This window comes from Cydia splendana, chromosome 9 (genome assembly GCF_910591565.1).
Source record: "Cydia splendana chromosome 9, ilCydSple1.2, whole genome shotgun sequence".
Taxonomy (NCBI): domain Eukaryota; kingdom Metazoa; phylum Arthropoda; class Insecta; order Lepidoptera; family Tortricidae; genus Cydia; species Cydia splendana.
Window position 1 is genome coordinate 16,448,274 of NC_085968.1, and position 16,330 is coordinate 16,464,603.

At 35.8% G+C, this 16,330-nt stretch overlaps 1 protein-coding gene across 1 annotated transcript in view; it reads left to right on the forward strand.

Moving 5' to 3' along the window:
• Positions 1–413: 413 nt before the first annotated feature.
• The window catches only part of LOC134793742 (neuromedin-K receptor-like), a 49,145-nt gene continuing 33,228 nt past the window's right edge, over positions 414–16,330 (forward strand). The window contains exons 1-3 of the mRNA XM_063765410.1: positions 414–812; positions 11,008–11,102; positions 13,746–13,948. Of these exons, the coding sequence (XP_063621480.1) occupies positions 802–812; positions 11,008–11,102; positions 13,746–13,948 (309 nt within the window). The 5' untranslated portion in view covers positions 414–801. The remainder of the gene's footprint in view (positions 813–11,007; positions 11,103–13,745; positions 13,949–16,330) is intronic.

The window sequence follows — 16,330 nt, forward strand, 5'->3', positions numbered from 1 at the left end:
ATACAAAACTTCGGCAGCTTAAGAAAAAAATACACTTTTTAAGTGCAGCAGAATTTTCTGACACCTTCATTCTACTCTTGTGTGCAATAAAAATATATAATGACTTTCCCAGTGGAGGAATGTTTTCTGAGCACCGTTGTTTGCTAAAGGGTGGGTGTATTATGAAGCGAGTAGCGGCAGTCGCGGCTTGCCAAGCGACGCGGCACATCGCTTGTGCCGACCCGCCGACGAGCGTCTGAAAACTTTCAGCCGCCTCCCGCCCAAACGACATACGAAACTACGTTTTAAGTTATTCTTTAAATTCAAGAGCTATATTTATAGCACTTAACCCAGCATGTTAAAAGAACCTGCTGAAAAAAGTACCGGAAAAGTTTTTCGCTAATTTTCTGTTGTTATAGGTACGAAATATTAGTACGAGTTTAATTATTTTTAAATTGGGTGAGCTTAGTTAGAAAATAAGTGATTTAAATTTCCAATATTTAACATGATAATAGTGAATGTTATAAGTGTATAAACACGTCAAACGCTAAGTGTTTTAAGTGCACATATCCGAGTGATCAATAAAATCACAGTTTGCAGTAATAATTTCTTTCAGAAGTGGCAAGGTTGAAAAATCTGTGCAATGTCAACTTTGGTTGTGAGTCTAACGGTGTTAATCGTAGTGTAAATACCGCGCAGCCAGTGCTCTGAGTGTGTGTTGAGTGTTATCACGGTAGGCTGCGAAAGGCCTCGCTGTAAGAACAAAGGACCTACCTGTTATCAACAACGATCCAGCTCTCCGCCGTGACCTCTTATCTCAACATGGATTCAAGGCAAGTGATGTTAAACTTATGTACATAACAGTAACGAAAACAATAAGTATCCGAAGTTAAAAAAAATCGATAGAACAAAATAATAACATCTTTAATACACTCTAAAATTACATCGGGGCTATTCGAGACTGGTTTTGGGTAACATAAGTCACAACCGAAAATTATTAAAACTTATTAAAGTTATTAACATTTCATAAGTTATGGTCTTGAACTTATGAATTTTTTCATTATATATGTCATATAACTTACACTGTGTCATAAATATACTATATATAAATAACTAATTTATTATTCAAGAATCTGTCATAAAATTGAATATTTGCTTCTACTTGCATTTATTTTAATGACTTCTCGGTGCCCGTTTGAGGTAAAGTTCCGTATACTTCCGTAATTTCGCTGACAATACGCAATAACATAGAGTTCGGGTAATTAGAAAGGCCTATACTCTGTATCTTTAGGTATTTAAATAAAAGTAAACAAAATCTACCCTCAAATGGCTCCTTAAGCCAGTTGAGGGTAGATGAAAACATTACATGATCAAATAATGTAGGTTAAAATTAAGTCGTCCAGTAACTGATCCAGGTGGTTTTGTATTTGGTTGGTTAGCCAATAAATGTTATAACTATCCAAAAATTTACAAATTCTTTGTTTACTTTTATTTAAATACCTAAAGATACAGACTATAGGATGCGGAATTCGTCAATAAAAGCACGATTGGGCACGTCCGAGGACTATTTTCTGGGCTTTGCTTTTTGATACGCAGTATATATAGTACTAGGCTAATGAACATATTGTTTTTCTTTTCCTATTCTTAAAAAATAAAATCTTTCAAAGTCAATAATTTACAGAAGACACTTTATTTTTTTTGTAGGTCATGCGGCCAATCCTTCATAGCATCAATTCCGTATACAAGCGTACATTTCTTATATTTTCAACCGTAGGAAGAAAACCATTTGCTTTTGATTGCTGAAAATAAAAGCAATCACTGCTTTGTCGATGAAATTATCAATTGTGTACTATTGTTTAAAAATGCTAGTGTACGGAATAGGCCTGATGACAAATTTTGAAATCCCTTTTATTATTGTCGGTACATTTGTATTGGTTCCGAAAAACACAATATTTCAGCTATACTCATAAGATTTAACATAGATAATTGCATTTTATTATAGCTAGTTTAAACTTCGCGCGAAAACGACTCGCATGCCATTTGTGACGTCATCATTTAGTTGGTGGTAGACATTGTTTACATACTTACAGTTACGAATTTCCCTTGAATCTGAATGATATTGTTAATTCAGCACCATATATTACGATTAGGGATGATAAATACATTACAAAAATTTATCACAATAACTCATTTTACACAAAAACTCTCACACGGTTGCAGTTTAAGATGAATTATTTAGATACATGTAAATTTTGAGTGAAAATCGCCGAGCGCCGGTTTTACTTTTTAATTTTTAATTTTTTCTAGTTACGACAGCCAACATGGCAATGATAGTTCCATTTAGCCAAATAATTAAAAAAGTTTGTTGTTGAAATATCGTATTATTTAGCATTTTATTTAAATAATAACAAATAGATATCTACTTTATATCGTGTAATAATATTTTTTGGAAGTAATAAATGTTTAGTGGCGAAATAATATCTTTTTTGCACCTTTCGAACTCTTTGGTGAGGACGTATAGATTTCGGTCAATGAGGTTGTCTATGTTGCTCTAATAAATATGGTATGGATTGATGACGTCACTGTTTAGAACGCTTCAGATTGGCTTTTCAGTAATAATGGCCCATTGGAGAATTTTGCACTTTTATTTTATTGAATATCTTAATAATCCTTCAGTTTATACTGAGATTGGGCCATTTTTTAGAATCATATTAACATATATGTTTCTTTGAAACCATTATTTCCATGATTCTTTGTTACTTGCAACAGGCCTATTGTCCCTATGACGGAATTGGCTGCATTGACCTTAACTCATTGGATATATTGGATTGGATTGGATGTTGATCACACAAGTCACAAGTTGACTCACAACACAACTCCAGGTTCCGTCTCTCTTAACTTCAGTATACTTATAGCGAAATAAAGTCTTAGTATTTATTTACGTTTTAAAGCTTACTAAAGTGAAGCATACTATCTATTATCAATTTATCATACCCCGGAACGTGAATGCTCACACAATGCGGTTTCAGAAGAATTTTCTTCCGCATATGACCCGGCCGCGGAATATATCCATTCCATAGTTTGATAACGTTATACTGTACATACTGCACCGATACAGTTAGGAAGCCCGATCTCGTATCTGGTAACATTAGTGGTATGTATTTTTATAGGCCACTTAGAAACTTGTAACGTAATGGCGATTTAAGTAAAAATTTAACAATGGTTTCATACAAGAAGGAAAACATGTTGAGAAATCAATGTTATAAAGTGGAATTTATTTGTAAACAAACGACGAAAGCTATCTTTTCTTAATTTTGTTTTGAATTCTCATTACTGTTTTTTATTGCTTGGTTTTTTGTTTTCAGTGGAATAAATTAGCACTGGGCAATTGGATTCAAACTAAATATAAAAGATGCTCGGGAGCTCTACTGTTTATTGCCATTCTGAACAGCCAGATATCTCTAGCAATATCATATCGAAGCTCACGATTTCGGGCAATGGGAACTTTTATCACGTTTTCCTTGTTTGCTTCAACGAAGAATCCTTCAATATGTTACTCTGACAGTTATAATTACTCGGTGAATGTATTTATGTACCTAAGCAAAATCTAATCTTATAATTGTTTTCACTTCTCTAGCTCAAAAAGTGCACCTTTATGTCGTGCGTAGACGATATAAAATCGCATTTTATGCTCTAGAGCATAAAGTAAAATCATCTAATACGACCCTTATTGACTTAGCAATAAAGTCCAAATTCTGCCATACAAACTGCCAGCCCTGCCGGCGCGCCCCGCCCCCGACCGGCGCTCTCCCGATCGGCGTGCCCCGCGCCTCCGACCGGCCCAAGAACAATTTTCTTTAGTCTTGAATAAATACGTTAAAATAACCTAAAATATTTGATTTTTTGTATATTTTCCTCGTAATCGAAGTGAAAAGCAGAGTGTACAACAAGGGCATAAATGTCCATTTTTACCCTCGTCTACTATTTTGGTCTTCGCTTCGCTCAGACCAAAAAATTGCCTCGGGTAAAAATGGGTCACTTTATGCCCTTGTTGTACAATCTACTATTATACGACAACGGTTTCACTCACTTGAATTTTTAGTCGCTATTGGCGACATGTTTCGGGCCCGTCATGTGTCGGGGTGAGTGAAACCGTTGTCGTATAAACAATTTAAAATATGTGTCACGAAAGTTTAATATCGGCTAATCTTATAATCTTAGGTATCTAAGAAACTTGTACATAGGTACATTATTGGGACTCAGACAGTAAACTATGTAAACAGCAATTGAGTGTATCCATAAATTCGGCTACGTTTATTTTGTTTATGCCGAAGTAAAGAAAACGAATCTACATCGTGCCGTAAATTCACAGATATCGTCTGCAGCGATATCTAAGGTAAACATTAACTGTACCTACATATTCACGGCCTGATCCAAACTTTAAGATACGTCAAAAATTTCCTAAAGATACGTTATGGATCGGATATGTCAGTGTCAAAGTGACGTTTCATCAAACAAAAACAAAGTTCGAGTCAGGCCGTCAGTTGTTTATTTAGCTGTTCCATTTAATTACATTTATAATCCGTCCTCTAAACCTGCATTTATAAATTAGAATCGATTTAATTTAATAATTTGTTATGTTTTTGAACAGGTTTTGATATTATGATCTCGAATATCTCGATGATCGTCTTGGTGATTAGCGCGCATCTTACGCAAAACTTTGCACAGCATTATTCAATTAGCGTGAGCGATTTTCAAGGCCCTATCCAAATAAGACTAAAACCGTAACGAGTTTTTAAATTTGAATCGGGCTCCAGTGCCCAGTATATCAGCTGCTATTACGTAGTTCCTGGCTGACATCCTAATCAGCATCATCATCATCCATCCTGACATCCATTCTACCCCAGAGCTGGCGCGTATTTCTCGCAACGAACCTGGCGGTTCGGCGAGGAAACGCCGCCAGCGTAATGGGCACCATGCCACAGGCGGACCTGCTGGAGGGGGTATTCTTTTTATAATTAGGTTTTTATTTTATAGGTAAGTTTCTTTTATTTTAGTATTAATTTTAATTTGTTTGTAGTTTTAGTTTATTGTAATAAGTTATTTTATATAAAAAAAAAAACTATTACCTAATACACAAACATACCAACCTATTTTAAGATACATATTGTTTTTTTTATAAAACGTAATAGATAAATAAATAATAAATAAATCCTAATTAGGTACATATCTACTTAGCTCTTGGAGGATAGAACCAAATGGAGACGCCTTGTCTGTAATTTTCTGTACAAAGCAGTCTGCCGATTTTTGCGGGGGAGGGGCACGTCTAATGTATATGTAACGTAAGAATAGCCATGTCAGATAAACGCCAGTCCATACAATGTGTATGACCATTGGTACAATGTAACCTAACACTTATAATGAATAAACAATTTTATTATTTATTATTTATTTATTTATTATTTATTTATTTATTGGTCATAGAGTTTCGACAGAGGGGAACGCCTGTTAATGGCTACTCCGTTTGGTTATATCCTCCAAGACTTAGGTAGATATGTACTTGTCAGACTAACGGGTCTTGCATGTAAGCCTTATTTAAACACGTTTTTATCTTTTCTGCAAACTAAAATTCTAGCTTATGGAAAACATAAAACACAAATATAATTTTCAGTAAAAACCTTCAAATGTTCTTTTAATTTATTTTTATCGTGTTGTCACTGTGATGTAGTTTGTTTAATGCTTTTTCATTTTACTTAACGACCGAACTTACCTAATGAGCGTTAACGATCCCCCACAGACAAATTAGAATTCAGTGTTAACAGCTGACGGTCTAGCCAAGATGACAATAGGGTGTATTACTGCAATGTTCTGCCGCCAGAGTGCAGCACTAGCGCCTAGTAAACCATAGAGTAACTTATACATACTGTGCCTTAAACTGTTTTTTGACAAGTTTTAACAGACAATAAAATATGACATTGATGCATCAAGGCGGTTTGTTAACAAAGGGTCTACCGGGAAACGCGAAAATCGAAATTTAGTTATCTGCCTCTTTATCGCTCGAATATGCAAGAGTGATTTATAGAGAGGTTATATAACGAAATTTCTATTTTCTTTGTTTCGCGGTAGACCCCTAGATTGTGATGGATTGTGATAGTGGCGCCCCCTACGCAGAGTTTCGCGTAATATTCCTTATTGTACATCGTACGAAAAGTCACGTGATCATTTATATTCATTATTTCAATATCGATTAGCGTTTTCTATCAACGATCGTCACAAAGGCTTATAACGCACTGCGATTAATTTTTCACGGTTTCAGTCTTGCACATATGTGCGCTTATGAAGCATGCCATACGCTACACTTTTTGCGGTCCTGAAACCGCAAGAAATTAAGCGCAGTGCATTCTACGCCTTAGCTAGGCCAATAGGCTAGGTCTTTCACAATAAATACATTGAATCCGCGAAAGGTCTGGCAAATTTTATTAGCGTTTGAAACATAACTTTAACCTATAACTATAAGAGCTGTTATCATGTTGTTCAGGCTGGATCTAGTCAGTTAAGGTTTATTGATAGAGTTAGACCAAGAAGAGTATGCAGCGATTTTGATACCCCACGCAGTACAAGTGTCATTTTGGACATCAAGCTTCTATGAAATTATGACGTATAAATAACACTTGCACGTGGCCTATCAAAATCGCTGCATACTCTTCTTGGTCTAACTCTAAATCATTTTTAACACACTCAAGAGTTTAGTGTAACATGGAAATATTTCCCAATTTAACTCCTAAGTTCGTACCACAGAAACATTCCTCCGTGTCCTCCTCTCCAAAAACCTGGTTTGACGTATGTATTTGATAGTCACGTTACGTCAGGCCTAGGGAATGCAATCTCGATCTCGCAATTTCAAAATCTCGCGAGATCTCGCACGAATTTTCGAGATTCAGTCTCGTTGACAGGAAATCTCGATTTTAGCAATCTCGGTCGAGATCTTGATTAATATTTTCGAGATCTCGAACGAGATTCAAAGATTGATCCATGTGAATTACTTTGTTTTGAGTAATCTTTTTGACCTTAGGTTCATGTTGTTCAGGCAGTGCTATTGTATGCGGCCGGTTTTAGCTGACTATAATAGCACTGTGGCGCGCTCTGTGCGGAAAAATTGGACGAACGTAGCGTACCCAGTCACAATTATTTATGATTTTTGCTCGCTTACCCTACATTTTTTTGTAAGTTGCTGAGTACTTGTCAAAAATATCAACTGAGCATGTCACTGCCTCTGCTTACAATTTTGTAATTAATAGGTACTTACTACTTTTTCATAATTACATGCAAATTAGAGCTACATACATATATTATTTGTTTTTTTATTAAATGTTGATCTTCAAAATAAAACATGACGTAGGTACTCTAAATAAGTAGTAATATGTACGGAATTCTTAGAGATTTTTGCTCAAAATAACACATTTTTAATTACTTTGTCAAATCTCGATCTCGTCGAGATTAATCTCGATCTCGAAAGTGTGACGGTCGAGATCTCGAAACACCCTATCTCGATTCAGATTTTTCGTGCGAGATCTCGAATCGCCAATCTTGGTGCGAGATTGCATTCCCTAGTCACGCCACCACAAATCTATAAATAGGCTATTACAGTGAGGAACTACCTTTCCGATGTAGGTTTGTTCATTAGGTTATGGCTTTATGGGGTGCGGTTTGTACCGGGTTTTTATATGCCTGAGGGCGAGCCGCTACTTGAGTTGGCTTTAGCCATATATCAATATCACTTGACGTACCAAAGTACATAATGAGACATCAGTCAAAAAGTTTGGCAGACGGGCTTTGCCTGCTAATGCGTTTATTTAGCTGAATAATTTAGGGTAAACAATGAATACAAAACATGGCTATTTAAATTTGAAACCTAGGCATGTAAGGTAAACGTACTAGTGCTCGACATGCTAATGCCCAATAGATGACACCCTGCTGTCACCTCTATTGACAATGACTTAAGTTTCAAGATGACATGTACTGGGACCGCGTCGAGCACCAGTACGTTTACCTTACGGGTAAAATTAAATCAACCTTTACGTCATTACCCAGCCAGTGTTGGATAGACCCAGGCGGCTTAGCACGGTCGCGTTTTTATCCCTTGTCACCATGCCTGTCACGTTCTAACAAGTACGTAAGTGCGAAAGGGACGCGCATAGTGATAGACGATAAAAATGGAACCGTGCTGCGCCCACAGGTGTGTACGGGTAATCCCCGAATACAGATTAATATTGTTAAAATTTTCGGACTTTACCCAAAAGGCTTGGGTAAAGTCCGAAACTAGTTATATTCGGGTGAACTTAAGTTTAATGAACCCAAAAGAAAATGTTACAAACATTACCCGTAACATATACATATACATTTTTTGATATTTCTATACATTTTCATTTTAAGTATTAATCCTGTGTCGATAGGTGGCAGTAAATTTATCGTGACTACAAAATTCACTATGACCAGTGATCGTTAATTTTCCAGCAATTTTGGTGCAGCATAGTAAAAATAAAGGATTTACTTCAATTTTTTTCTAGGGAGAGGATTGGTTAACGTTAATATTACTGTTATTAACCCTAATTATCTATTCCACCTAGAGTAGGGCATACAGATGCTTTTAACCAACAATGCTGCACCAAAATTGCTGGAAAATTAACGATCATTGACTATGACAATAACCCTCTATACACTTTATTCTCTTTGACTGTAGTAAATAAAGAATAGTAAGTAGGTTATAAAATTATGCCAACACAACTAGACTTCTGACAAACTTTCTTCCCTTATATAACAAACAATATCCATGCGTGTATGTCCTAAGACGGATCGCGTTACAAATTTGTTATTATAAATACAAGAATAACATGATTGATATCGCTTAACCTTAAAAGTCGACAATAGACATTGCAAAGTATAAGTATAGTCGGCCTCCGGGGCTTTTATTTCGATTGCTTTCCAGGTATAGCATTGAACCGGCATAAATCTGTGCTCAAAGTCCGTAACAATTTTTCGTGATAGGCGATCCCTCTATGGAAAACCTGTGAACGATCGGTATATTAAAACAAGGCTTTTATACATTTTGCCATCCTCTTTCCTAGCTTTTATTATGATTATCTCTTCGATAACTTTGAGCATTAAGTCATAATGGAAGCTAAAGCTTCTAGCGAACTGAACAATAGCCGATAATACATTGATAATGTATTTCAAGGGAATTATGCTAGAAGTGATGCTAAATATGATGATAAGAAATCATAAATTATGACTCCTACGGGTCCTATTATGATCACATATTTAGGTATTGTATATGTATGTGTCGAAACTGTCTCACAATGGTTTAAAACTGCTCTACTCACACGCGTCGACTTAGTGTCTAAAGACGTTAATTTGAGCGTCGTGTTATACATATAAAGGATACAGAGGCGTCAAACATTCGCTGTTGAGTGTTGTTTGAAGATTACATTAACAGCTGTTCTTCAACTTTGAAAGATATGATGGTATTGTTGAAGTTGTTGGTGTATCATATACCTTATACAGACATTATTAAAAGATAAAAGTAAAAAAATGAGAATATATTCGACAAATATTACTCGAATTATAGAGTGTTTGCACGTTATTAGCGATTCCCGATTTTCCAAATTTCAGACTTATAGTTGTTTGCCGATGATAATAATACTATTATTACGCACTTAATTTTAAGCCTGATGTTATCTATTTGTAATATAATTTTAGAACATTACTTATATAATATTAACACAGCAGGAATTATTTAGGTAGTATGTAGTACCTAGTATGTTTGAACATGTACGCTTCATATTAATTGTGGTTGTTAGCCAACAATGGCAAATAATAACGGGCAATATTGAGTTACAAAACAATCAAAATATTGCAAACATTTTGGTTACCTAAACTTTCATATTGATCAAATTAAATATAGCATCGAATTAAAAAAAATGGTACCAGTTGGAAGTAATACTAATATTGTACCTGATTATTATTTATGTAAAAATCTACTACTCGTATTGTGTAAAAAAATTGTTTTTTCCCAAACTATAATGGACTCCTTAAACATTTTTAAGCACTTTTTATAAACTCGCCGAATCTATAATGTTCCTTACCTCGGCAGAAGCGTCGTAAAACATTAAAGAAACGATAAAATAACGAGTGTATTTTTTGCCAAGATTTCCTTAAATAAACAGGTAATATTTATTTGATTTCGACGGAAATAACGTGTATACTCGTGACTCGTTTTCTTTAAATGATTGCTACAAAATTATGTCTAGACTTGTAATAAGTATTAATATGATGATGATGAATACAGAAGAAATACCTTTTTGTCATAATAACGATAGAAATTTCAGCTATCTGTTTGTTACGGTTCTAGAGACACTGATCTGTGACAGACATACAAACGGACAGTGGACATTCAATAACAGGGTTCCACTTGTCAACCTTTGGGTTTGGAACCCTAAAACTTAAGGAGGTATTTATTTCCAGTTTTATATTGGTATATGTATTACTAACAAATTCGACATACCTTAAAATCAACTAAGTATTGTCAGTAGAAAATTTAATGAAGAATATATAATTTATTGGCAGTTTCGTTGCTTCAACCGTTGTTCCAATAACAATGAAGAACTGCAAAATGGGACACAAAAGTGGGATATACCCACTTGACAAGTTGCATCCTCTTATATTTATTTTCTTGTCCATACATGCCAAGTTTGCTTTTTCCGGTTGAAACTGCGTGGTTTTTTTGAGAACCTGATACCTAATAAATAATTAAAATAACAGTAAATAACCGGCGGTCTTATCGTAACGCGTTCTCTAACAGACAGCCTTGGGCTGTATTAGAACATAGATCCGTTTGCAAACATATAACAAAAACAGGTGTATCTGTTTGAACAACAGACAAAATATTCAAATTGACAATACGACAATTTTTTGAAAATGTAGTATTCATATTTGCACTAGTTTTTAATTAAGTAATGGTTTTTGTTACAGTACAACCAGTTCTTCTCAGGACGACGACGCGGACTGGCCGAGAAGCATTTTATTCGAAGAGTACTTCAGTCAAAATGGCACAAACACTACACTGGGTTAGTACCTTAGTATTTAACTAAATTAACTAACTTTATGAGGATGCTATATTTATTTAACCTTTAACATGAAAATCGTAAATTTTACAACAGTTGCTAAGATTGTGTTAGTGCGTTTTAAAATCGCTTCTCTTGTTCCTTGCATGACATAGCAAATTTATGACGTCACCTGAACTGCATATTTAATGTTGTCTGAGCTATTATACTTTGAGTCTGGAATAAAATTTCTCAAACTTTCTCGTAAATAAATCCGCGGGTATATTTCTCTCATAAAACGAGGAATTTTAGTTGCTTCACAGGGATTCCTTATTTGGCATTTCTGCATGTAATGAAATACCACATTTCCGGAAAGTTTGACAACGGCAAAACCTCGTTCAACTTAACCTGTATGATAAAATGTATTTCGCTTTTGCTCGATTAATTTCAGATTACAATTAAAATGTATTTTGTCAGTTAATTTGAGTACTGAGACTAGTACTTATTAAATTAGTAGGGGTAGTTTCTGCATTTTGTATTTTATTAATTCTTTTTTATCTACCAAGATATGTTACGATACATGACGTTTGTCAAGCCAGTAGACATTTACTTCGACAAAATATGGCTCTGGATTGAGGTTTTTAACATTTTCTCTTAAATACAGGCCATTTTGCAAAACGGTGTACAGTCTAATATGTCTATGTATAATTTTTGTATATTGATGTATTTCAGTCAATCAATGCACAGACTAAGGGCCCGATTAGGATTTTGAAATAGACATCTATTAGACATCTTTTAGTCATCACCAAGATACGATAACGATATGTTTAAGATCTAATCTGTCAAATTTGACATTTGCGCGATTCTGGAGATACTGTTGAACGATTTCCACAGGATATGACTTAGAGATCCATTTCACATCTAATAGATATCTTACTCTATCTAACGTAAAAGTGACATTGGTTGCCCGAATTGCGCTGCAAAAGAGAACTAGTTGATATCTAAACTATAACGTATCTAGAATGGATCTATTACGTGTCGTCTCTTGTGAATATCTTGAAATTCGAATACGGCAGTAAGCTTTATTTGTATATTATATACTTTTTTCTTTTTAAATATTGTAAACAAACTAATTTACTTCCATTAACAACGTAATCTCGCACTTTTGAAGTCAAACATAGTCCTATCATTTATTTATGTACTTAACCTAAACCTTGTATTTACACTCACTTAATAATGTGACTACATTATCTGATAATTTGAATATACCTAGTCTGTTTTTTTAACAATGAACTACTGCCCATATAAAATAGTATAGAACGCTCATTTGTTTCTTGCATCGAAAATCTTTTATGGAGTACTATACTTTATTTACAAAAACAAACAGTCTATAAAATTAAAAATGTGAAAGTATATAAATGTTTGGATCCATCACGCTAAGTAAACTGAATTGAATGAAATTTGACACAAAGATAGGTTACCAGGAAAGGGATACAGGTTGCTTTTTATCTCGGAATTAATCACTACTAAAAGGGAGGGGGCGGGGGTAGTTTAACAAATTCTATGCGACTGATGTCGGGAGCAGAACCTATTCTTTAAATAGACATAGTATAAATATAAAAGTTATAGGTTAATGGTTATGTTTAATTCATAGTTAGTTTTAATGTTTTTGTATGTCTTTCCCATCACGGAACAATGGTGTTCCGGACCTTTGGGAGGCGTGCGCGGAGCCGAAGCCAACACGTAGAGGCCCTTTTGACACTTTAATGAAATGTAAGGGGTACACCGAGCGGAGGCTGCCCTTGCCCGTGTCATGGGACGCACGCAGAGGCAGCACCCGCCAGGGTGTAAGGACTATTGAGAGTTGATGGAATCTAAAATGAACTAGGTTATTGGGTGAAAGCGATGGACTAAGAACTGAGCTATGGGGTAAAAAACCGGACGCCTGCCTAATAAAACGGTATGCAATTTTATTTCCGGCAGACGGTGACTCGCCCTCACAAGATGGGCCCCCACAAAAAGCGACATCTAGGATGGCTCAAGGGCAACACCGGTGTGAGCGGCTCAGGGGTGTCGAGAGGTGTGCGCCGCTTTCTACCCAGTGGCTGTTAACAGCCACTGTGCCAACTCGCGTCTTATGCATATTTCACTTCCACCCCTGGAGCTTATAGCTCTAACGACTCCACTCTGGCCGGCCGGCTAAGGCAAGCCAGAGGCAGAGAATCCTGTCCCACCCACCCTCCTTGCGGGTAACAGAACTCTCCAGGAACACTCGGGTACGTGAGGTCGCTAATCCCCAACAGCTCGCCACAAGCTGCCCTGCGTTGACTGATTGCACTGGTAAAACCAGCGGGCGATGGGGTCGTCACATCCCTACGCCTATAATGTTTTTTATTATTATTACCAATTATTGTTAATTAATTATTTGTTTACCAATTCTTTAAAATTCCAAAACTGAACAGTTTTATATGTATACACCTAATGAATGTAATCCAAACCAGTGGATAATAATTTGTAATAAGCATGACACCGTAAGATTGTGTACCCGTAAGTTTTTAATATAACATAGGTAGGTTAAGTTAGTTTGTAATCGTCCTACCGTCAGTTTATAATTTTTCTAGCGAGTTTGAAGAATAAACGATTTTAACTTCTTCTGTATCGTTTCAGAAACGTTGTACGACGTGCCAACTGGCATGATCGTGCTCCTTTCGTTCCTGTACGGCACGATATCGGTGCTCGCTGTCGTGGGCAACTTCCTGGTGATGTGGGTGGTCGCCACCTCGAGACGGATGCAGAGCGTCACCAACTGCTACATAGCGAACTTGGCGCTGGCTGACATCGTTATTGGACTCTTTGCTGTACCGTTTCAGGTGCGTCAGTAACTTTTGCAAATTCAATTTGTTCTAAATATGATATACCTACTAAAGATAATTGTATCGCATATTTTATCAGTTTGGCAGGCAAAAATGTACAGTCAAGGAATTTATTTTATTTATATAACATTTTGTAGGTACCTTGTCGCAGTCACCGTCAATATGAAAGCTGCTAGAGATTATTATTGTCGCTTTTACTAGGATACAAAAATTAAGGAAATGCAGTAAATATCAGACTAAACTTTAAACGCTACGCGTATCGTGTACGAGTATGGCGCATCATCGTGAACCTTGTCGGAATGCACGAAGATTAAAGGCCTGTGCACACCGGCTGCGTGCGGCGTTGTATAATACACAGATCCTTATGAGAGACGGCACACCGCTTGCGTGACGTGTGCGTGTGTGACACGCAAGCCGGTGTGCACAGGCCTTAATATCCCGCAGGATATTGGGCTATAGCCGCGCGCGGCAGTTGACGTCTTTGGCGATCAAAGGGTTAATGCCATATAAACGTTGTTTTTATATCGAAACTGTCGTTATCATAATACTAAATACGATTTATTCATATTCAGCATCAACATATTAAGAAAATCATAAATTATTAATGTTATTATCGCATGTCTTACTAAATTAGCAAATTGTTGGAGAAACAAATTGGATTGAGCCCTGGGCAAATCATTACTTTAAATCTTTATTTTCTATCATAGTTAAATTAGAAAATGTATGTAGCTATAATAAAATGATTTGGTAGAAACGTCAAACCGTTAAGATGAAATAATATAAAAACGTTATCAAGCAACCCCGTCACTGACAAAAAATATATCAGGAAAAATAAGTCAAAAAGAAGGCAATGTCTTTGATGTAAAAAAATACTTCTATCAACTCGGAATTAAAAATAAAGTATGACGTACGCCTGTTACGCTAATAGGCAATCTAGAATTAAAAATAATCACCAAGACGTTAGGTACTACAGTAATGACCATCACGCAAAGTTAAAATGTACAATAGCTATAGTCTGTATCTTTAGGTATTTAAATAAAAGTGAACAATATCTACCCTCAAATGACTCCTTAAGCCAGTTGAGGGTAGATGAAAACATTACATGATCAAATAATGTCGGTTAAAGTCAGGTCGTTCAGTGACAGATCCAGGTGGTTTTGTATTTGGTTGGTTAACCAATAAATGTTATAACTACCCGAAAATTTACAAATTGTTTGTTTACTTTTATTTAAATACCTAAAGATACAGAGTATAGTTAGAGCTTACGATAATTATAACTATTATAAGCCTTAAAACTACATTTATAATTAACAGACCCTGTGCCTAATTACGATTGCACGTAGGTACGTAAACGTGCCATAATTTTACATACTTACATAAAGTTGTTTACGTGAACTTAGGCTTAAGAATTTCTACAACACTAAATAATTGCTACAACTCGAAAAATTTGTGCTACCGGCATAAACTAACGAGATTAGCTAGATTAGCTTACGGTCGATTCTTGTAATGGTTTTGAACTGGTTTTGATATTTCCTCGGCGATCGCCTGGGTGGTTGGCGCCCATCTGACTCACGACTTTAGATTAATTTCGCATTCACCATTCAGCGTGAGCGTTCTTCAAGGTCGTATCGTATGATCAAAACCGTAACAACTTGTTAAATATAAATCGGACTCCAGTAAGGCTAAGATGGTCGGTTTTTTATCATATGTCATCATGTCTGTCACGTTCTAACGAGTACCTATGTAAGTGCGAAAGTGACGCATGACAAGACAAGTGATAAAAATGCGGCCATGATACCGCTGCAGTAGGTACGTCAAGAAAATGGGCTGGTCTTAACCCAATAAGGGTTAGACCCCCTCTGGGTTGGAAGATCAGATGGGAGTCGTTTTACCAATTCTTGGGATTAAGTTACCTGGTGGTTCCCAGGCTCCCCAATAAGCCCTGGCATATATGCTGGGACACTGCTAGGAAGATGATGACAATTATCTTTTGCTCGCACCATTATTAGCATTATTATTTATTCAATTTTATTCACAAATAAGCATACAGTCTAATAAACCAAGGCGCTCATAAGTAATTTTATCATATTATAGGTACCTACCTATAATATGATAAAATTAGTATATATGATAGTGTAACATAGTATGCACTCGTACCTACGAGTGCATACTATGTTACACTTACACTATAAAAATGTCATGTCAACGTTACAAAAGAAAAACAAATTATACAGTTATGTACAAAATGTACAGTACAATATAATCACTAATCAGTCAATAAGAAAATGAAAATTATATCTTAATGAAAGAATGAAATTTTAGATCTTACCTTGGATCTTTTTTATTACACCTCTACATTTCTTGACATTATTTCAAAAT